The following is a 23,323-nucleotide window of genomic DNA, read 5'->3' as shown; positions in this document are numbered from 1 at the left end:
TATATATATATATATGCTTATATATATATAGCAAATATATATATATATACATATATATATATATATATGCCTTTAGATGTTTAACACTATCTTAGTTGGTCAGGGAGAAGTGATGATATTCTATGTAGACCTCTCCACTGAGGTTAGAAACATCCCAACAATAGGAAAACACCTGTAGCTATAAGATTGGGTTTTGGTTACATATACATTTACACTGTCTCAGGCGAGGCAGTTCTTCACCTGGGTCATTTCTTCCCTGAAGGCAGTATGGGTCTTCATGTCAGATTTAGCTTGTATATTAGGGAGCATCCAGCGGTGTCCCCTGGAATAAATATCTAGGATAACTAGTCATTCACAGGCTGAATCCAATCCACACATGTGTTTTGTTGAACCTACCTAGCGTTCATTTTTTGTTTTTATTTAATCAACTATCTACACTTAAAAAATGGGAAGGCTTCACAGAAAATAAAAAAATCTCAATAAACAAAAAGATTTAGCAAAACTGATCCCAACTTCCCTCATGGCACGTCCTTGGCTGGTGCGCGTTTCCGTTGGCCCCATTGGACAACTGGAGGGCAAATGCTCTCCATTCAGCCTCTGAGCCACTTCACCCACAGACATTCTCTGCCAGGCTCCTTTTAGCACTTTGGTGGCTGCTCCTCATCTACAGAGAAGCCTCATCCACCATCCAGCTTCAAGAACCTCTTACATTGTTGTGTACTGCACTTGCAGCCCTACTATGCTGTTTGCACTTCCCTCCCTTGTTGTTTGATCCTGGTGATGTGATGTGATGTGACAAAGAGACCGAGATGGTGGCACCAAAGACAGACAAATTCTATAAGCAAGCGGGTGATGCGTCTCTCTGAAATGATGGCTTAAAACGGTCACCACGCCACTAATACATATTTATTTCAATTTCATTTAAAGGTGGTGATTCGTTATTTGCATATTCAATAATGCACTATCTATAGTCAAATGAACGTAAAATTGAGTACAGAATAATTTTCACTGTTTTATTTCAATCCGTATAAAGGCATTCTACTTAGAGGTTTTGAGCCTCTCTACTAAAAGCTCTTGAAATAGATGATTTAAGTATATTTTATATGCTGTATATGAAACAGGAAAACAGCAATAGAACTATATAAAACTATACATATCATTATATAATGTAAAATTGTAAATATACACATATATCTATCTATGCGTAGATATATACACATTATATATGCATATATATGTATATACCCTTCCAAACTATTCTTAATGTAACTTTAAATCACAGTAATACTTTACAACAGAAAATTCTTACCTCAGCCAGAAAAATACCTAAGCACCAAATTAGCACAAAAATTAAGCTCTTGTGGATAGTAACATATCGAAGGTATGTGTTCCATGTAGTCACTGGTGGTATGCTCTCCACATCGTCAAAAAAGAACTCCTAACAGAAAGAATCATGGTTACTACAGGGACACAACACAGTTTCACACCACCCTTGTGGCGTTATTTTGAATGAATGTGTGGGAAAAGGAACACTGGTATTTGAAGCTAAATGAGTTTCAACAAATCCGAACCATTCTGAATAACGTCCGCTGGAGCAACACAGCTTTTTGAAAAATGAGAAATGCTGTAATTTTTCAAAATTCTAGAAGTAAATCCCTGATGATACAATTGTATTGATTTTGGACATTTTTTGCCATTTTAATGTAACAACATCACACCTGTTATCAAATAAATAGTACCACCAAGTTGAAGTTGCCTAGAACTCTCCGTGATTTAACCCATTTCTTCAGGGGTCCGTGGACAAATACAGTTTGGAATTTCGCTGGCTACAGAGGTCTGCCAAGAGACAGGAAGGCCAGCTGATGTTTGTATGTTCCTCAGGAGCTGGGATTATCTCCCTTTCCAAATATGACATAAGTTATATAACTCTAATCTTTAGTATATTTCCCCGGTGGTCTTTATTTGTCCTTTGGTGGATGCGTTTCCAAAATTTGAAAAAGAGCAAACCCAGATATTCCCAAGGGAAAAGATACTTTTGTTTCTTAAGAAGTCAACAAAATTCATAAAAGAAGCCCCAGAAACTCAAAGAAGAGGTTCTATGAAATTGAAATATAGCACACTGATTCGACGTAAAGATTTTTGGAAGCAAATAAACCTGGATTTGAATCTGAACACCACCACTGACATCCTAGGAGCTGCCTGAGTTTAGGCAGCTGGACTTCTCCAAACTCTAGTTTTTTTATCTGTAAATGAGGATAAGGCTACGTACCTCCTGGGGTAGTGGTGGGGGTGAAATATACGCTGCCTGGCACAGAAGTGATCCGAAATACTAACTATTATCAGTTAAAGAGATCATTCTTTACAACGAAATTTATAGGTTCTGGTTTGAGAGATTCATTCAGATTGATATTAAAACCATACGCATAAACCATCCCTTAGGAAACCTTTGTAAAATCATAGAAATGCTGAAAGTATGCATTTTAGAGATCACCTGTTCTGTTCTCTCATTTTACAGAAGAGGAAATTTGGGTCCAAAGATGTCAAATGACTTGTGCCTTGCCAAAGGTCATACTGCTCTTAAATGATCTACGCTATTAAACAGTCAATTCATTACAATGCTGCCCAATTCAGGCAAGGCACTTGAGGAATTTTTCTAGCAAAAAACAAAACACAATAAACGAAAACCCTCCTCTTTTATGTTGCCTCCTATTTGAAGAATAAAGCATTTCATTCTTTAAAACTTAATATAGAAGACTTTCTATTTGAAGGCTGACACTAGTATACATTGAGTTTCATATACCTTCTTTAAGAGAAACCTGTCCAGAGAGCCACCTTATAAAGCCAATTTAAAAGATAAAAAGAAGCCCACACAAATTCAGGTTAAGACTGATGTATAAACCAGAATATGGGTTAGTTAGTTAGTTAGTTAGTTAGTTAGTTAGTTAGTTAGTTAGTTAGTTAGTCCTGTCGAGAGACTAGATGCTTATATACCTTACTTAGGCTACCTGCATACCAAATACTTCTTGGCTTCTAAATAACTGAAGCTGTTATTTGTTTATATATTTATTTATACTCCACTTCTCCCCACAGAGGTTTTAAGGTGGTAACAAAGCAGATTTATAATAATTTACAATTTATCTAGTTTATAATAATGATTATCACTGACCCACTCAAGGACCCAACACTAGCCCTTTCAATACATTTTACGGGAAGAGAGATATCCATTGCCAAAGGAAATAGTTTATTCTTGTACATTTTGAAGTTGCTTACATAATTTATGGACTCCGGACTTTCTGAATCTTAAAATAATCCTCATCTTCAGCTCATAATTTGAGTAAGTTTTGTATCACATTATATACTGCATTTCACTCAGTTGCACTCTGTGCCAAACACAAAACCACTGATCATTTATACATACCTTTAAATCTTCTTCGTTAATTTCTTCACTTATTTCCAAGCCACTATCTTGAGATAACCGTCTTGAATATATATCCATTTCGGTTAAGTTTGGCTGAGGGGCCAGCGACATTTTCCGGGTGGATGCGGCTGTCCTTTGGTGAAAGCTTTGACCTTGGTTTCCTGGGGAGCACGTCATCAGATTCAGAACAGACTGCCTTCGTTGTCTTTGAAACGTGGGGCCAGTGTTGATCATGTTGCTTCGAGGCAGGATGGCCTCTCCTTGCTCACCATCTGGAACTAAGGACAGCTTTCTCTCTAAGGGCTCATCGGAATTTTCTTCGATGCCATTCATTTGTAATGGAGTCTTTTGTACAATCGAAAATTTTCTGATAGAATTGATTGGATTAAGAATAGAGTTCTTCCTTTTTTCACCAAACTCTCCGGTCTGTTTAAAAGATTGCTTTTTTGTTTCATTCCAGGAGACAGCTGCATCTCCTTCTAAAGAGAAACGTCGTAAAGTCTCAGTTATGATTGAATTTCTTCTTTCTGCACTAAACTGGTCAAAAGAATCATATCCCATGAGCTTTGAGCTGAAGTCAGGCCGTAGACTTTGTAATTCAGAAAATGTCCCATAAAAATAGCAGCTACCTTCATGTAAAATTAATATTTTGTCAGCTTTCTTTAAATGTTCCATTTTAGAAGTGACCAAAATCCTAGTTTTGTTAGCCATCAATTTACAGACACAGCTTTAAGAATATAAAAAGATATAAATAAGATATCAATTATATAAACACTTTATTACAAGTCTTTGTGTTGCATTTTAACATTAATGTGTTCTTATATAAAACATCTATCATAAAAAGTCATTATTATACTTAAAATAATTCTACAAGTAAATAACAGCAATTAATTTGGTACCTCTTGAATTATTATAGCATGAAATATATTACTGAATTATTAGAGTATGCTATATCATAAAGTTGAGTGTTAACAGATCTAGAGTGAAATTAAATATCTGATATTAAATAAATGTTGGATTTGAGCAAATTGGTTACCCTGTGGGTCTTGGTTTGTTCATCTAGAAAATGAAAGAATTGTTAGATAACCTTTAAAGATCCCTGGGGATCTATATTTCTGCGTCCTTTAAAAATGCCAGAGCTTTCTCATTCTTTACATTTCCTATTAATTTCCTTTTACATTTTTAAGTTGGCTAGGAATTTAGTTCTCAAGAGCTTATATTAAGACTAATCTGATTTGTTAAAAAAAAAATCAATAAACCTGAGAACTGAATAATAAATTTGACCCTCCTCTAATAAAATTTCCTTTTAGTTTAAAAGTAAATCCTGACTAGAACCATCTAAGGAGACCAATTTCTTTTAGACATTAAGACACATACTGTATAGAAAGAGGCATCATTCTAGGGGCACCTGGTTGGCTCGGTCAGTTAAGCATCTGCCTTCGGATCGAGTCATGATCTCGGGGTCCTGGGATCTAGCCCTGCTTTGGGTTCCCTGCTCAGTGGGGAGTCTGCTTCTCCCTCTCTTCCTGCCCCTCCCTGCCACGCTCATGCTAGCTCTCTCTCTCAATTAAATAAATAAAATCTGAAGGAAGGAAGGACGGAAGGAAGGGAGGGAAAGAAAGAGGCATCATTCTAGATTATACTTTAACATACTAATTTGGCTAACAAAGTTTATATTAGTAAGAAGTTACTTATCACACTCTTAGGACTGTAGAACTCTTAGGTATTAAATTTAAATTCTAGGAAAGGTGCTTCTAGGGGTAATGCAACCATTTTATACACACACACACCTCTACATCCTTATTGCTTAAAACATCTTTATTTTAGAAGAGCATTATAGTAATTCTCCTAATAAACTACTTTATGGTTCATGAAATCATTTTGAAACTGAAATCAAATCATATAACAAACTGCTCCTCTTAGGAATTTTACATACATTGAGCCCTAGTGGGGGCTCCCATGAAATGTATATCCCCAGTTTTGTGTGACTAAGGAAGAAGTTCTGTAGGCGGTATCAAGGTAGATGAATAGTCTGAGCAGTCACCTGCATTAAAACATTCAGCTTGTTTAGTTTCTTAAGAAATATCGTATCTAACACAGAAGAGTAAAAACGTTAAGTACAATAACCAGTTCAAATAATATATGCCACAAGGTAATAATACTGCAAAAACCATATAGAGAGTGATTGTTGTCACAATAAAATGGAAGAAACTGGTTTACCATGAGGTAATCAGAAAAGGTTTTAACGGAAGTGATCCTGAATTTTGACTGTGAAGGGAAGATCAGATTTGAGTGAGTGCTATGTCTCTTTCTGCCACAGTGAGTCACAATGGTGGCCATAATTCTCAAGGGTAAAATGCAGTCTCTGATGGTGTTCCTTCTCCCCTTTTAGCATGAGCATTATAAATTATTCAAAGAACATACCTTTCAAATATTTCTTTTTCTGTTAAAACATCCAGGTATCCAAAAGGAGAGTCTAGTAGGTATAAATCAGCATCTTTATATACTGCTCTAAAAAGAAAATGGATATTAAATTCGATTTTTTAAATATTTCCTGTCATTTAGTGGAGACAATTCTAAATGAGAAGCAAAAAGGTAAGTCATAAATGATTTTTATGGTTTTCACATTATCCAAGAATGACTGAAGTGGCTTTGCTAAATGTAAGTGGCATAAACTAGCAGAAGTTAAACTGAATCACACCATACCATACAATTTAAAATATTGTCTTAAAAAAAAAAAAAAGAAAATTTTTAATAATCGTATCTGTTCAGAGCCAAGCACCATGCTATGTGCTGGGAATACAATGGTAAAAATGGCACAATCCCTGCCCTCAGAGATCTTGCATGTTGGTGGGAAAGCAAAGAAGAAAACAGACTGGGGCGCCTGGGTGGCTCAGTCGTTAAGCGTCTGCCTTCGGCTCAGGTCATGATCCCAGGGTCCTGGGATCGAGCCCGCATCAGGCTCCCTGCTCAGCGGGAAGCCTGCTTCTCCCTCTCCCACTCCCCCTGCTTGTGTTCCTGCTCTCGCTATCTCTCTCTCTGTCAAATAAATAAATAAAATCTTTAAAAAAAAAAAAAAAGAAGAAGAAAACAGACTGTTTCAACACTGTAAAATGTCAGAGACCACAACTAAATAGCAGGACTACCTAAGAAAAACATCTTCATGTTTTTCGGTGTTGACCACTACCAGCAAATTGTTGTTGCTGTAATATTACTATTGCATTTTGTTCCCCAGAGTTTCAGTCTTTGTACCATATTTACAAGAATGCCAAACAAGGGAAGGATAAATAATTCACAACAAAAATGGACACCCGTATCAGTTTTACTTTTTAAGTAAAAAAAAAAAAATTTTATGAGGAAGTAAAGTCTTCATCAAATTGATCTGAGAACAGATGAAGATATAGTCCCATGTTAATGGAGATGAGATTAAATCTTCACAACGTTTAATTTTTCAGGTGTGGCTGTTAGTGACACGACCCCTATCCCACACATAGGATTCAGTGTTTACGTAGAATTCTTGGTCCTTTCTATAAAAATTGTATTCAATCAGCTTGTAACTGAGAGAAGTAATTTTTTTAAAAAGTCAGAAATGGCAAAAAGGCAAAGTGAAATCTAAAAGAACTTTTGCAGTGTAAATTATTTTTGAAGATAACATGCAAGAGCTAGATAAAAGACCCCATCAAAATGTACCCTCAAGGTCTTTGCTCCCTACTACTCAGTTCTTACTTCTCTCTCTCTCTCCTTCACATCTATGACCACAGTTTCTCAAGAAATGGAAATAGTACATTCACCATCCAAAATTGGGCAACATATGACAAATTCCAATCAGAGTAAGAATCAATAAGGAGCCAACATGTCAATAAGTCAATGTGATTTCTTGTTAATGACCTTGGCAACACAGTAAGAATCCTATTCAAATAAAACTGGAGGAACAATTGACTTCTCATATTACCAATAATTTTTTAAACTGAAAGTTACAGTTTAACCACAAAGTTTTCTTCTTGACACAAATTAACTTTACGTGCTTCTCTTGGACAGCTCAAAATGCTTAGACTAAGAATGTCTCTACCAAGGAACTTCACTGTCCCCCACAATGTTAGATGTGCTTGTTCTATTTATTGTTCCCTAAAGATTACAGACTTGAAGCCATGTGACATCATTTGCCTTACTATTTTTGTTATGAACATTACTAATTATGTTGAAAATTTGAAAATATATGTTTATGTAAACCAATAAGGAGAAACAGAAGGTTAAAGCAGGCAAGTGCATTGTGGGGTGGGGGGAAATGGGGGGCCCTGTGATAGACTTAACGAAAACACACTTTTTTCCTTGTGCTGTGCAGAATCCCAGAGTTTTTTACTTGTACTAAATCATACCATAAGGCAAACAAATATACAGATGCCAAAGAGCATGCAATTTGAAAAAGCCATCACCTTCATCAAATATGAATACTAAATCATTATCTATAGTTCCTAAAGGTGATTCTTAACCTGCTAATAATAAAACCCCAGGCATTTTTCAATTTCAGAAACAGAATATAAAAAATAGAGAAGTGTCTATAATTTTTACATGCTTGATATTTACAACAAATGCTCGCTGAACCAATAATCAGATATTCACCTTGCTAAGGAAATTCTTGCTCGCTGCCCTCCACTCAGTGTGATTCCACCTTCTCCAAGGACAGTATTATCCTTCTCTGCAAACTTGGAAATGTCCTATTATCAAAAACAGGAAGTTAGAGAGCAATTGTTAGTATGTTTCTGAACTTGAAAGGTACATTTTCCTTCAAATGTAATCATATAGCAGACTGTGGCTCTAACCATAGCCGAAATTTAAAACACCACATCTCAATTATTTCAAATCCACTTTAATTGGGCAGAACATGGCTGAAATTTTAGAAATAAATTTTTTCTTTATTTTTTAGAATGTCCTTCATGACAGTGAAATAAGAATTGGAAAAGTCAAAAGGTAAACTAAATGTACATGTATGGGTATGTAAACGTGTGTATATTATCCACAGGTCTGCCGTTACCTTCCAATTTAAACTCACTCCTTTAAAAGGAAATCTCCAAACATAAATAAACCTCTTAACAAGAAAAACTAAAAGAATACTATTCACATCCCCTACAGTACTTAAGCATATTGAATGGGTGACCAAGGATACAAGGCAATTCCTTTCCATACTTCTCTCACTCACCTACCACAGTCTTCTTCCCCATCCATCCTCAATCCTAAGTCTTCTGTCATCTACTCTGCCTCTCCTGTCACCACTGTCCACATGGGTCATAATATCCTTACTCCCAGTTAGTGAACTCCACGCAACACCCATGCCAGGCATTGTAAAAGAAGATTAGCGTTTATAAGAAATAGTCCCTGACTCCTGGTTATTGTTAAGTCTAATTTGGAAGATAAGCCCTAGTCCTGGAGAATGTTAACTAACACCCCAATGACTTAATTAATTCTTTTAATCTAAGTTACAAAGCAGTAAACAATTAATTGGCAAATTAATTGTACAGACAACAGAAGTATCTTATAATAGAAAACGCCAGAAGGATTTCTGGAAGAAATGAGGTTCACCTGAGACATGAAGAATGAGTTAGACAGGTAGCACTCTCCCTTTAGTTCAGAAAGGTTGTTCAACCTGCGCTCCTCTCATCTGCAAACATCTACTCTTCTCTTTTGTTACCACCTTCTTCTCTCTCCCTCTACTAAAAAAAAACCTTCCATACTATTTCTCCTTTTTCTTTCACAATCCAGAAGCAATCCACCCTCTCCCCTTGACCTACCACCACCATTATCAATATTTAAATTGTCAAAATGGTTCCTTCTGTTATTCATTGGTTTCTGTTGTCCACCTTATGAAAGTTAAATAGAACTTCCTATATGAAACTCTAAACTCACAAAGCAGGTGAAGGAACAACTATTCGTTTATATTAAAAATTATCTGGCAGCTCCTGGAGGCTAGAACTATGCTAGCCACTGCCCCCAATGCACTGTTAATGTCAATCCTCCTGACATAGTGGGGCCAGAGGTCTGAGATAAAAAAAAACGCTGACATGTTGGAGGACATGCAGTAGGACTCAGTAGAGTTGGCCATGCAGGCGTCGGAGATCGATCACATAGAGATGTCACTCACAGCCAGCAGCCCTGCAGGTGAGGAAGACCTTGGTGGTTGAGACGTAGCAAACCAAGTGTTTCATTTCCTTCTACAGAACTAAATGATTTTTTTTTTTTTTTAGGATTTTATTTATTTGACAGAGAGAGACATAACGAGAGAGAGAAACAAGCAGGGGGAGTGGGAGAGGGAGAAGCAGGCTTCCCGCTGAGCAGGGAGCCCGATGCGGGGCTCGATCCCAGGACCCCTGGGACCATGACCTGAGCCGAAGGCAGACGCTTAACCGACTGAGCCACCCAGGCGCCCCTGAACTAAATGATTTTTTTCAACCCATGAGCCAAACCACATATCTAGGATTCTATCCAAATACAAGGACTATAGCTGAATTCTACCCTCCAGAGTCTAAAATTTGTAGCCTCACTAAAAAAGCACCTCAGTCCTTAGGTTTTTCCTGAGCTGGTGGATGAAGCACATCCTCTGTACTTGGTTTAGAGCAAAGAACAAGAAAGCTCGCATGTTTATTTCTCTCCTGCACCACACTGACTTCCCCAAATCCCATTCTCTTTTAAAAAAATAAATCTTTTAGAGTGAAAAAAATAAAGAATAGTTTGCCTTAGGTGAATGTATTGAGTGCAGGCTTTTATAAAGGAGGCAAATTTTCTAACACATTATTAAAAAGCCAGATGGTGCTGGAATTATTAGAGTTTTCATTTCCCCAGATTTGAATTCAACACCATACTAATTAATCAGTTAAAAGATTTTAATATTTTTAAAATTTAGAAATAGCAGTAGTTATGTTGATGGTATGATTATGACATAGTTACACTTAGGGAATAGATTATGAATTTAAAGGATACAAAATCCTAGCCCAGTACAAACATTTCATAAAGATTTGTGGAATGAAGGAAGAGAGAAAGAGAGAATGAAGGAAGGCTGGGTAACCAAACATGAAGCAACAAAGAAAGGGGTGCATATAAGAAAAGGAAAATGAAGAAAAGTGTACAGAGCAGAGCAAGAAAATGGGAAAGGAATAGTGTCGAAGTAGGTATCTTTAGAAAAAAGCAAGAAGATATTGGCAGAATAAAAGAGACAAGAAAAGTGAAGGGGAAAATAAGAAATAATAGAAGATCATGAATGAACATTTCCACTTTCCCTACTGAATTTAAATGTCCAAGGAGCACAGATGCAATTTTATGACATTAATTTTCTTTTTTTAAGACAACAAATAAGAGGCTGTTCCAGGCAAATTTCTCTCATTTGTCTTTGTGTGTCACAGATATTAACAATTTTTTCTGCTATTTGTTTTCACTCTGTTTATACCATGTGACAATGCAAAATTTTCATTTTCATGAAGTCAATATATCTATCCGATTTCCTATACTGGTTAAAAAGTACTACTCCACTTTCAGGTTGCTCATGTAATATCCTAAATTTTCTCTTAAAATGTTTATTATTATTATAAAATTAAAAAAATATTCAAGGTACAATTTTTTTTTGTACAATGGTGTAAGAATCTAAACTTCTTTCCTTTTAGTTGGATAGCAGACACGATTTATTAAATAATTTTCCTCTGAATTTAAATATCATCTACTATATAGAGAGTTCTCATATTTTCTAAGATCTATTTCTGGGCTCTCTGGTTCCTCTGATCCATTTCCTATTCCTATACTAATACTCTGCTGTTTTTTTGGTTTTGGTCTTTTAATGGCATTAAGTATGATTTAATATCTGACAAAGCACAATTCTTATTCATAAATCTTTTGGCTCTTTTTGCTCATTAAGTCTTCTATATAATAACAATATCAGCAACACCAAAAGTAATAGTAATATTAGTTAATGTATACTGAGGGCTTACTATGTGTCACATACCACTTTAAGCACTTTACATGTATTAACTTTTTAAATATTCAAAACAGCCTTATCCTCATTTTAAATATGAAGAAATTAAAAGTTAGAAAAGATAAAGATAATTCCAAAATGCACAGCTAGTTTGGAGCCAGGATCCACACCAAGGCAGATCTTGTTTTAGATCCTTCAGTAAGAGTTTACTTCATATATTTCCTATATACTTCCTGTTAGATTTATGCCTATTATTTATTTATTTTTATTTTATTTTATTTTTTTAGAGTGAGAGAGGGAGAGCATACACACGTGTGCATAGTGGGGAGAGGCAGAAGGAGAGGGAAAGAGGGGAATCTTAATCAGGCTCCACACCCAGCATGGAGCCAGATGCAGGGCTCAATCTCACAATCCTAGATCATGACCTGAGCCGAAACCAAGAGTTGGACCCTCAACCAACTGAGCCACCGAGGCACCCCATCCCTAATATTTTTAAATTGAGATATAATTGACATATAAAATTGTATTAGTTTCAGGTATGCAACATGATTTGATATATGTATATACTGCAAAATGATTCACACAATAATAAATTTAGTTAACATCTATCACCTCACACAGTTACAAATTTATTTTTTTTGTGAAAAGAACTTACAAGATTTGCTCTCTTAGTAATCTTCCAATATATACTACAGTACTGTTAACTAATGGTCACCTTGCTATACACGACATCCCCAGGACTTATTTACTCTAAAACTGGGAGTCTGTACTTTTTGATCACCTTCATCCATTTCGTCCTCTCACACCCACCCCCTGCCCCATCCCTGTTTCTGGCAACCACCAATCTGTTTGCTGTATCTATGAGTTCAAGTTTTTTAAGATTCCACGTGTAAGTGAGATCATACAGTATTTGTCTTTTTCTGTCTCATTTATTTCACTTAGCATAATATCTTCTAGGTCCATTCATGTTGTCACAAACAAAGATTTCATGTTTTTTATGGTTGGATAATATTCCATTATATGTACGTGTAGGTAGGTGGAGATAGATAGATGAAATATCTTCTTTTTCCATTCATCTGTCAATGGGCACCTAGGTTGTTTCCATATGTTGGCTACTCTAAATAATGCTGGAATGGACATGGGGGTACAGATACATTTTCAGGATACTGACTTTGCTTCTTTTGGTTAAATACCCAGAAGTACAATTGATAGGTCATATGGTAGTAAATTTTTTAATTATTTTAAGTTTCCCACAGTGGCTGTACCAATTTACATTCCCACCAGTACCCCTCAGTATTTTATTGTTTATTGTTTTAAACTATTGTGAATTGAATAGCTTTCCATTTTTATTTTTTTTCTTAATTAAAGATTTTTATTTATTTATTTGTCAGAGAGAAAGGGAGAGAGCACAAGCAGGGGGAGCTGCAGGCAGAGAGGGAGAAGCAGGCTCCCCGCTGAGCAAGAAGCTGGATGCGGGACTCGATCCTAGGACCCTGGGATCATGACCTGAGCTGAAGGCAGCCGCTTAACCAACTAAGCCACCAGGCATCCCTCCATTTTTATTTCTCGATGACCATTGCTAGCATAAAGAAAAGCTAGTTATTTTTGTATGCTTATCTATTATCCAGCCATCTTATTGTACTCCCTTAATAATTCTAGCAGACTTTTGTTTTCTGTTTGTTTGCTCTTTGCTAGAACCTCTTTGGGTTTTCTTTGTATAAACAATCTTTTCACAAACATTTAATATTGTCCCTATTTTAAGACAAATGACATTAATTTTTCACCATTTAAAATCCTGTCTACTTCAGGATGTTGGGTTAAAAAAAGTTACTGTATTTATGAAGTTTCCTTCTACTTCTATTTTTACTTTAAATTTTTATTATAAATGACTGCTGAATTTTATGTACACTTTTAGCATCTACTGACCCTGCTATATGGTTTTCCTCCTTATCAATATAACAAATTATACTGTATTTAAAGATTTCTTTATATTGCAATACAGCACCCTTGCATTTCTATCATAAATCTTGCTTGGTCATATTTTATCATTTCTTATACCATGTTGGAATCTATTTATTAATATTTTATCTGATACCATTTTATTTGAATATCTGTATCATTAGTATGATTAGCTATAGTTTTATTTTTATGTTATTTTTCAGATTTTGGTACTAAGACTATTCTGGCTCTAGAAAAATGGGAGAAAAGAGAACCCTTGTGCACTGTTGTCAGGAATACAAAAAGTGAAATAAGTCAGAGAAAGGCAAGCACCTTATGATCTCATTTATATGTGGGATCAAAAAAAAAAAAAAGCCAAATGAACGAACAAAACAGAAACAGATTCACAGAGAACAAACTGGTGGTTGCTAGAGGAGAGAGGGATGGGGAATGGGCAAAATAGGGGAAGGGGGATAAAAGGTATAAACCCTAAGGCACAGGGATATAATATACAGTATAGGGAATAAAGTTAATAGTCCATAACAACTTTGTATGGTGACAGATGGTAGCTAGATTTATCATGTTGATCACTTCATAATACATATAACTGTTGAATCAATATGCTGTATACCAGAAACTAATACAATATTGTATGTCTACTACACTTCAATTCTTAAGAAAAGAAAACTAGTTGAAGAGTTTTCCATCTTCTTCTCTGGTTTGGTATAGTTTAAATAATAGAGGCAGTATATGTTACTTAAGGGTGAGATACAATTCAATTATAAAATCATCTAATGATAGTGTCTTTTGAACTAGTAGTAACTAGTAAACCAGCTTTACAATGGTAATATATCTACTCAAGTCCTTTTGTGCTTTGAAATAAATTTTGATTACTTGCTAGTAAATCATCCAGTTTCTGTGGGTGAGGAAATTTTTTTAGGTTTTTAATTTTGGATAGTAGCTGTGATAACCTCTGGTTAGATGTACCATACTTTTTAAAAAAATGGCATTTTATACACCATTAAAATGCTGTTGAGGAAAGCATTGCTAGAAGACAAAAAATCTTGTCTAACACTTAAGACATATTCAATTTCCTATTAGTTTAGATCCCCTCCAAGTAATTTTAAAGATCTCTTCTCTTAAGCTAAGACAGAATTAAACATTTAATGATTTTATTAGGGGAAATACTGGTGCATAAGGAAACAGGGAAGGAGGCAGGGAAGGCTGGGAGATATGTCAGGCCTTAATGCAAGTCCGACCCCCAAGTGAAGGAGAGAAGGACAGAAGGTTGGACGGAAGGACCCTAGACCACTGTCTAAATCTAACTGACTCTTGGAAAGCCACCTGGGAGTCTCTGAACCAATATCAGTTAATAAGTAAGTCCCACAACCTCTAAACACAAATCTGCTTTACTATTGTGCCACACTCAATGATCCACGGGAAGATACCTGTGGAAGAACACAAACTCCGTGAGTGAAGGATTTCATGTATAGCAACTGGGGCCACTGTTCAGTTCCACTGCCTACAACAGTGGTCTGTAAGGCATAGCTCATAATCACCACAATACCTGACCACCCCCCAAACTGGCAAAGGATATGAAATCAGAATGGCAAACAAACATGAAAGTATGTATAACCTCACCAGTAATCAGGGAACTACAAATTAGGGGGAAAAAAAGAGATAGGACTTTTTACAAATTAGAATGGCAAAAATTAAAGTACCAATGACAAGAACTTTCAATGATGTGAATCAATGGGAACACTCATAAATGACTGGTGGTAGTATAAATTGGTGCAACTACTTTTAAAGTGCAACTTGGCAGTATCTAGTAAAATTTGGAATGTACCTATGTACCCAAAAACATCTCAATTCAATTGCTAGATATCTACTCCAGAGAAATTCTTGCAGATGTGCAAAAAGAAATATTCAAAGATTTTCATTGCAGTATTGTGTAAAATCTTGGAACAATCTAAATGTTCATCAGTAGCAGAATGAGTAAATAAATGTGACATAGGAATATAAGAATGAAATATATTTCCATATAAGTAACATGGCTAGACCTCAAAAAGATAATAGGAACAAAGAAACCAAGTTGAAGAATGATGTGTGGAAAGTCTACCACTTACATAAATTTAAAGCCACCCAAACAAAACTGTTAAATATTTATTGATAAGTACATGTATACATAGGTGTAAATTCAATTAAATGGATCAGAAAAGTACATATCACATTCGTCATAGTGACTGCTTGAAGGTTGGGGATTTGTGAAAAAATGATGGTAGAAAGATTTGGTTAAAAATTCTACTTCGAATTTGTCCAAGCCCCTAACAAAGCAGTCAGAAAACAGGGATGTTGTCATATAATTGTTTCCTATCCAGAATGGATACTAGGATACAGACTATCTTTCAAAAAGCATGAAAATAAAAGATTCCCACATCTGAAAAAATTTGAGGTTCTGAGCTAGCATATTTGGCTTCCTTTTCTGGACAGAAGCCATTTATGAAGAGAAATGTATAAATGTGGATAATTTAATAAGTTTCTCAAAGAGTGTAATTCATAGGATACAGCTGAGATTGAAAGGAAACAAAATAGTTGAGATAGATTGAATAGAATTGTAAATAAGCTCATTATTTTAAGATCAAATAAATTAGTAATACCAATATCCTGTTGCTCATATGAGTACTTGCTCTGATTGCCTAGTTTATTGTTCATTTGTAGATTTCTTTATTAGTGTTTGGCTATTTCTATTTGGTTAAACATAAAACACTTTTGTATAAAGTATTAAACATTTATCTTTGCTGATTACTAAGGGCACTCAATTCTGATAATATATTTATCTTAAGGGAGTTGGTTTTTAGCCTTCACAGCAGATTTTCTTTTATGTGAAAATGATAAACTGCAAAACAATTGTACCGCTTGGTACTCTTGAGTTTGACAAGCACCGTAAGGGCATGTGTTACTTAGAGAAGATTCGCACAGAGAGACAAATGCTATTTCTCCTCACCGGCACACAACTTGAGCTCCTCTGGAGCTATCCATAAAAATTGTTGGAGGAAATCATTCAGTGCCATTAAGATGCTGGGCATGATGTAACTTCTTACGTAAAAACTGACTACTGAGCTTTTTAAATAAAAAACCTAAGCCATAACATAAATCAAATATAAACTTTTAAACATTGTGTTAAACTTTCTTGTTGAAGGAGACCCTGAAAAACCTTTTTCTGAAGCCCTGCTACACCACCATTTCATTTTTTCCTAATTTCCTCAGCACAGTTTATCTATAGATAAAATCAAATATGTGGATCATTGGTTCTCAAAGTGAAGCACGTGGACCAATTATTTCAGAATCACCTGGGGAGCTTGTTCAAACTGTTGTACCTACTCTTACTCAGATGAATTAGAGAAGAGCCCAGGAATTTGCATCTTGTGGTTATTCTACCTGCTCATACAGATCCTTACTCTTTTGGCTAACTTCCTTTACAATATGCTGGTCAGAAAGGCAAATGCCAACTTCAAAAGATTCTGTGCATATAATATATTAGGTCTGTTTGAGATTGTAAAACACTTGAAAATACCTAGATAAAGAGTATGAGAGAAGGTCAAAGTAATACTATAATAAGTGTGCAATAAAGACTAACTTATTATTAAGAAATGTATAATATGCCCAATGTGAAATATGCACTTTTTGCACAAATGTTTATCATTTTACTTTTTAAAAATGCACCTAAACACCACCCTAATATTATTCAACTGAGCCAGACAAACTGTTGTTAAAGAAGTTGTTAAAGAGGAATTGCTAATATAAAGCTCACTAACTGACTTGAACATACAACAGAGGAATGATATAGGGTGTCATTACATTAAAGAGAGGGAGAACTTTAAGAAAAGGGTGTTACACTTAATGGTTCTTTGCAATTCTGCAATATTTGCTGAGTACATTTGAGCTTCCTGTGACTTTGTAGATATGAAAACATCATAAACCTTGTTTTAAGGCTACCTTATCACTCTTTAGAACAACCTTGACAATATAGCTGCTTGTGGTAAGGGAGAAGGGTGTGAAGCGTGGGTTGAGAGAACATGAACTTTAGAGGTAATAACATGTAATAAAGCATGTTTTTAACAGTAAATCACTAGACAGTGCCAATGTTATTAATGTTTAATAATTAGTAAGCACTGTGCTTTATACACAAGGAAAATGAGCAAGGAGGGAGACAAAAAGAAGTGTTGGGAGAACAGAGAGAAGGGGTAGGGAGAACAGAGGAAGGGAAGGAGAGAATGCGAGAAAGCTAAGAGAGTTCTAGAGAGCGAAAGAATGAATTTTAACCACTTTTGCACATAGCTTTTGTAAACATGGATGTTATCTTGAGAGTGTTGAGTAGCTCTATATGATTTATCAACAGAAGTTAACTTCTATAGCAGTAAATACACATGAATGAATTCATAAATTAAAACTTGGAGTTCTGCTTATTAGGAAAGATAATTTGTTGATTACAAGTAGCTATACATAGAAACACTGGTTAAAGATTAATCTTTGTTAGAAGTTTAAGAAGTGAGAACTTTTTATCAACTTGAAAAATAAAAGCTCTTTTTTCACTGAGATTTGGTACTGACCAAATTTATAGCAGAACACTCAAATTCCAATATAATTTTTATTGCAGCCAACAAAAGTACAAAAAGCTATTTCTTTTATGTAATGGATGTTACAGTCTTGTCACCAGTATTAAACTATTGTTTAACATTCAGAGATACACATATATATAGGGTTTTATGTATGAACTTTTGAGTATGTACATAATTCTGTTAATATCTCTATCCTTCTTTAGTGTTTATTTCTGCATGTATGTAGGTCTGTATTTGTATTTGAAAATAACATAAGCATTTTTAAAGGAAGAACCGTGAAATGCAATGATTTAAGGTGTCCGTGGGTAAATATTCCCAAGGAAGTAAAGTTAGAAAAGATACTTAAACAAAGAATCTTGTTTCTCTTATTCTGACTCTACATTACATTCATTTAACTTCTGGACTCCAGATTTCAGATTCTCTGAAATGACATTTTAAAATCTAGTTTTTAAAAGCTTCCTAGACGATTTTGATTCAGCTGGTCTAAGAACTGGCGTTTAGGAAGCTGTTAATTCCTTTACTATCTCTTCTAGGTCTACCCACCCAAGATTCTGGGACAAATCCAATGCCTGATAAAGCACTTCTTTCCCAGTACTATGCCGCACATTACTGTGCTTTCCTATGGTTGATCCTGCTCTGGACTTGGTAATTCAGCTCCCGGCTCCCTAGTACCTAAGTCAGCTTTGGAATTCAGTTCCTTAGAAGCCGGTCTTCAACACTCAGTCACCCATTTCCTCTGAAATAATCCCACCATGATCCTATTCTCTTAAGACCTGACTTTGGAGCGCCCGCTGCTCAACTCGCCCCAAGCAGGCTTCCTCCCCTCTGTGGGCTGCCCACCTACTTGGACTTCCATATTTTAAAGTTGAGGCTATGAGGCATGAAGAAGAGATTCTGCCTCAAGGGGAAGGGAAAAGGAGAAGACAATTTGGAAGAGGATCTGGGAAGAAATTTCCTGACTTACTTAAATTTCAAGTGTGTAGTATAGGTGGTTTTCCCAAGATATGCTTATTTAGGACCATGTGGCTTGACATATCATTTCCACGAAAACAAATAGCCTGCAAATAGTCTTCACAACTATGTCATGGAGTTCTCAATGCCATTAGGTCACAAGGCTTTGTTATCATAATCTTTCCCTTTACAAATGGCAGATTTACAATCTTAATGGTTTAATGATGCTGTTAACATCACAGTAAAATTAATTAGCCTAAAGTTCGAACTTAAAGTCAGCAATGTTCAGTGGGTAAGTCCTTAGAGTCTAATATAGAGTTTCTTTTCCAATAAGCAATAACCCTAATAGAGAACAGAAAAAAGATAAGGAGTCAGAAGACTTGGATTCTCTTGCTGGTCCCATCAATTATGGATCTTCAACAAGTCCCTTAAAAATTTTACTTCCTTTTTTTCAAAATTGGAATGACAGTATTTCATAAACTTCTAACCACAACATCTCCATTATCACCCTCCAATTTGCATATTATATTAGATGAAACTTCCTAAAATATTGTTTTTATTATGGTACTCCCCCCAGTAAAGAAAAGCCACCACAGAGGATGCTGGAGACCCATTTGCTCTCCTCCTAGGGTACTTCCCTGTGCTCCCACCAATTACCATGTTTCTCTGACTTCTCTGCAGCTGGAATGCCAGATGAGAATTGGATTTCACCAACTGGATTTACATGAAACACAAAAGTGGAACAGATGAATTTGTCTTTCTGCCTCTTTTGGCTTTTTTTTTTTTTTAATTGCTGGCATATGGAAGGACAGAAACCATGATCTGACTGTCCTCTCCCAGTTCAGCTATCACAATATACCCCTGTCTTTCCAGACCCCAGTCTTGCTTCCCTACCTAGAGCTCCTGCAAAAGTGCAACCCTCTCTCCTGGCTCCAGGCCCATTTCATTATACACTCTAGCAACAGAGAACTGACTACAGGTCCTCAAATATACAGTGCTCCCTCTGAGCTCTAGGCCTTGTACATTCTGTTCTCTTTCTGGAATGTTCTCCCTATTCTTCTTCACTCAGATGACTCCTACACATCCAACATCTCTCACCTGAGATGTCACTTCCTCCAGGGAAGCCTTGCCTGAACTTCTAAGATCAGATTAAATGCTACTTCTCTGTACTCATTTAAGGACCCTATATTAATCCCTATCATAGAATTAACTAATCAATTCATCAAACTGCTCTGGTTTTTATTTGGTCATCTCCACTAGAATAAAAGCCCCTTAAGGACAGGGATTGTGTCTTGTTCATTAATAATTCCCAGAGTTGGGCAGAGTCCTTAGTTCAATGTTTACACTTACAAAAACTTACTAGATGAGTGAATATATATATAAATATTAACTAAGTGAGTGAATATCTATCCACACACAGACACACATATATATATCTATCTTTCCCCCCAAATATCTGTAAGTCAAAAATTAATTGCAGACAGAGACCCTTGCTACACTTGCAGGCAGCATCCAGAGTGCCTAACATACTACTGTGTCCATAGGAGGAACTCAAATATTTGTTGAAATCAACTTTTTAATTTAGTAAATTTGAATCGAGGCTAGCTAAACCTTCTGAATAAAAATTAGGTATTATAGACTTCGTTCTGAAAGACATTGATGGTAATAACAATTGTCATTTCGGGGGCTGATTTGTTAAGAGAACACTTGTACTCAGAATTTTTAGAAAAACCGTTTTCTCTTCCTACAAAGACCTTTATGAACATGACTGAGTTCTAAGGTTCTATGAAAATATAAGTGTAAGATCTTCCCTTGACCTTGTTTTATTAGCCATTGTTACAAAGAGGAAAACTCCAAGAGTGCAGGGCTCAGAATCCCAGTTCTTCAGGAGGGATGAAACCTTAGGCATAGACATAATGATACATCATGGTTTTTACTTTCGGAAAACTTCATGATTTTTTTGTTTTGTTTTTTAATACGAAAACCTAGCTTAAATATCTTCATTTCATTATTTATTCATGAGATAGCCTAGTCCCAGACCATTATAATTAAATTTTTATAATACTGTTCTGTTGACTTGCCCAAATCTTCCTAAGACGAGCAGTCTTACAGTTATTTTGGTTTTAGAGATGTAAAACTCTCATTTGTTAAGCTGATAATTAACTCCAGGATTTGTAATTTCAATACCTAAAGTCAGGTTCACACTGTTAGAATTCAGCACAGTTTCTCTTTGATGCAAACTCTAAGCAAAGTTGTCACTGGATGGCGAGAAAGTGAGAATTCAATGGACTGACGTGTGCAAAGTGCTTAGCACAGCAGAGCTGACATGTGCTCGCTAGAGAGATGTTAGCTAGTGTTTATTTTTAAGTTCCAGGGCTCAGATGAAGTGAAATAACAGTTCAGTTTAGGAAATGCTATGGCATTTCTCTTAGGTTCTGGTTCAATGGTTTTATAAAATAAATGTACTTGCTTCATATTACAGTAAAAAAATGGCAGTGCTTTCCAACTTAATTACCTATTAGAAGAAAATTACAGGTGGTTCATGGTGCAGTCATTAAGTGTGGTTTATTCTGGTTTAGGGGACATAGTTCAATGCGTTTCAAATATCTGTTTTACGTCTCCATTATGTCTTGGCTGCTACTGAATGCAAATGTTAATTCATATGGCCTCTTTTTATTTACAGATCTCTCAAATGAACATTCCTGAATTCTCCTATATTGGTGGACTGACCATCCAAAGGTTAAGCCTCTGTTCATACAGGTTAGTTTTGGCCAGATCTGGATATCCAGAGGTCAAAGTCAATTTAATTAGACTTGTGGTATGTGCATGATGGAATTTATTTTCCAGAACAGTCCTTAACTCATTTCTTTGCTTACTTCCCTCCCAAGTTTTTCATATTTCTTACCAATTTCCCTCCCAAGTTTTTTTTTTTTTTCCCTTTAGCAACTTCTTGCCAATTTTCCTCCTAATTTGTTTTCTTCTAGTGACTTAAAGATGAAAACTGCCAAGCAGTGGTGGTAGAGAAAACACACACAGATTTTAATTCTACAACTTAACATAGTAAATATTTTTATTACAATGCATATGTAATGGCTGCCAAGACAAATACTTAATGAAGACCATTTTGCGGTTACAAAAGGATCTCAACAGCTCTGTGGAAACCGATTACATATCCTAAGTCCCTAGCTGCTTCTCATATCCCACGCCCCACCTTCCACCACGCACTATCATAAAAGCCAAACCCAGGTACTTTTACGAGAGAGTGAGTCACTGAATATAGTCAGTCCAACTACCCATTATCCAAACACCAGCCTGCCTAGAATTCTCTTGCTGTCAGCTGTGGGGCTCTGTGGTAGGGTAAGGTATTGGTGAAGTGTAAAAAAAAAAAAAAGCAGTATCCTGGAAATAAAAAAAGACAAGAGACAATGAAATCTGTCCCTCTTTTAATAATGAAACAGGGTTACAATCTCCTTAAGGGACCTTAAGGGATAAGTAAGTTAATAAGGGCCCAGTTACACAGAGTCCTCTTTTTAAGCTAGCAAAATCCCCAGTGCTGGTTACAAAAGCAAACAAATATTTAGGAGGACCCTCAGGGGCAGTCTGGTTACATGGAAAGAAAAGAATAAGTTAATGGGCACCGGGATATAAAATGGTATCTTAAAAAAAAAAAAAAAAAAACAACTCTACATTTGTCTAGGAATCCATGGTACCATCATCTAGATCCAAAGTAGGAAATGTAAAGCAAGACATGGAGACGTTCCTAAAGGAGAACTGAAGGCGAAGGATCTGCACCTGGCTTGCTCCCTCGTGTCTGCACCCTATGAGTCATTCTATCAACACAGAGCTGTCTCCATGCCCTTCCCCATGATAAAGTCTTCAAGCTATCCCTCTGAGGGAAGAGTTTTCAACAAACTGAAATCGGAAAACTATGTGAAATATGTTGTGCATGCTGTTTCCTACCCACGCCAATTTACACCTACCTGCCCGCTCCTAGGACAGCATATATCACTACATACCAAGTGCTCTGTAGATATTAGAGCTGAACAAAAACACAAAAATGAGGAAGAAAATATCCCATTCTCATCTCCAGTTCCAAGTCTGGCTGGAGCACGTTCAGAAACAGATCAACGCTGGCCGTCAAAATGAAAACAGGTGGACTCATGGCTGTTTGTACTGGGGGCCAGGGGCCACAGGGGGGACGCGGCCAGGGTGACTGTGGCGGACACCAGCCGCTCCACCCTCGAGGACACCGCGGGTGTGTCGTGGTCCTCCGCTCCAAACTCCCCCATGCTCAAAAAAGAAAAACTTCCCTTGGGAAGGCCCCCACTGGCCTCTTCTTGAAAGGTGGGGAACACTTGTTTAACAACGACAAGAAAATTACCAAAATTGGAAACTCTTAAGGACTGAAAATAGAGGAGACCTTGGTTTTGACTAAGATAGTCC

General features: G+C 36.2%; 1 protein-coding gene across 1 annotated transcript in view; it reads right to left on the bottom strand.

Annotated features, from left to right (window-relative positions):
• CFTR (CF transmembrane conductance regulator) overlaps nt 1–23,323 on the bottom strand; it is a 165,066-nt gene that overhangs the window by 66,218 nt on the left and 75,525 nt on the right. Inside the window, exons 10-13 of the mRNA XM_035020298.1 lie at nt 8,039–8,133; nt 5,843–5,929; nt 3,419–4,145; nt 1,310–1,438 (exon numbers count right to left, since the gene is read on the bottom strand). Coding sequence (XP_034876189.1) covers nt 1,310–1,438; nt 3,419–4,145; nt 5,843–5,929; nt 8,039–8,133 — 1,038 coding nt within the window. The remainder of the gene's footprint in view (nt 1–1,309; nt 1,439–3,418; nt 4,146–5,842; nt 5,930–8,038; nt 8,134–23,323) is intronic.

Source organism: Mirounga leonina, unplaced genomic scaffold, assembly GCF_011800145.1.
Source record: "Mirounga leonina isolate KUSES-001 unplaced genomic scaffold, KU_Mleo_1.0 Mir_174, whole genome shotgun sequence".
Taxonomy (NCBI): domain Eukaryota; kingdom Metazoa; phylum Chordata; class Mammalia; order Carnivora; family Phocidae; genus Mirounga; species Mirounga leonina.
Note: the sequence above shows the minus strand (reverse complement) of the source record. Positions and strands in the feature narration are given on the sequence as shown.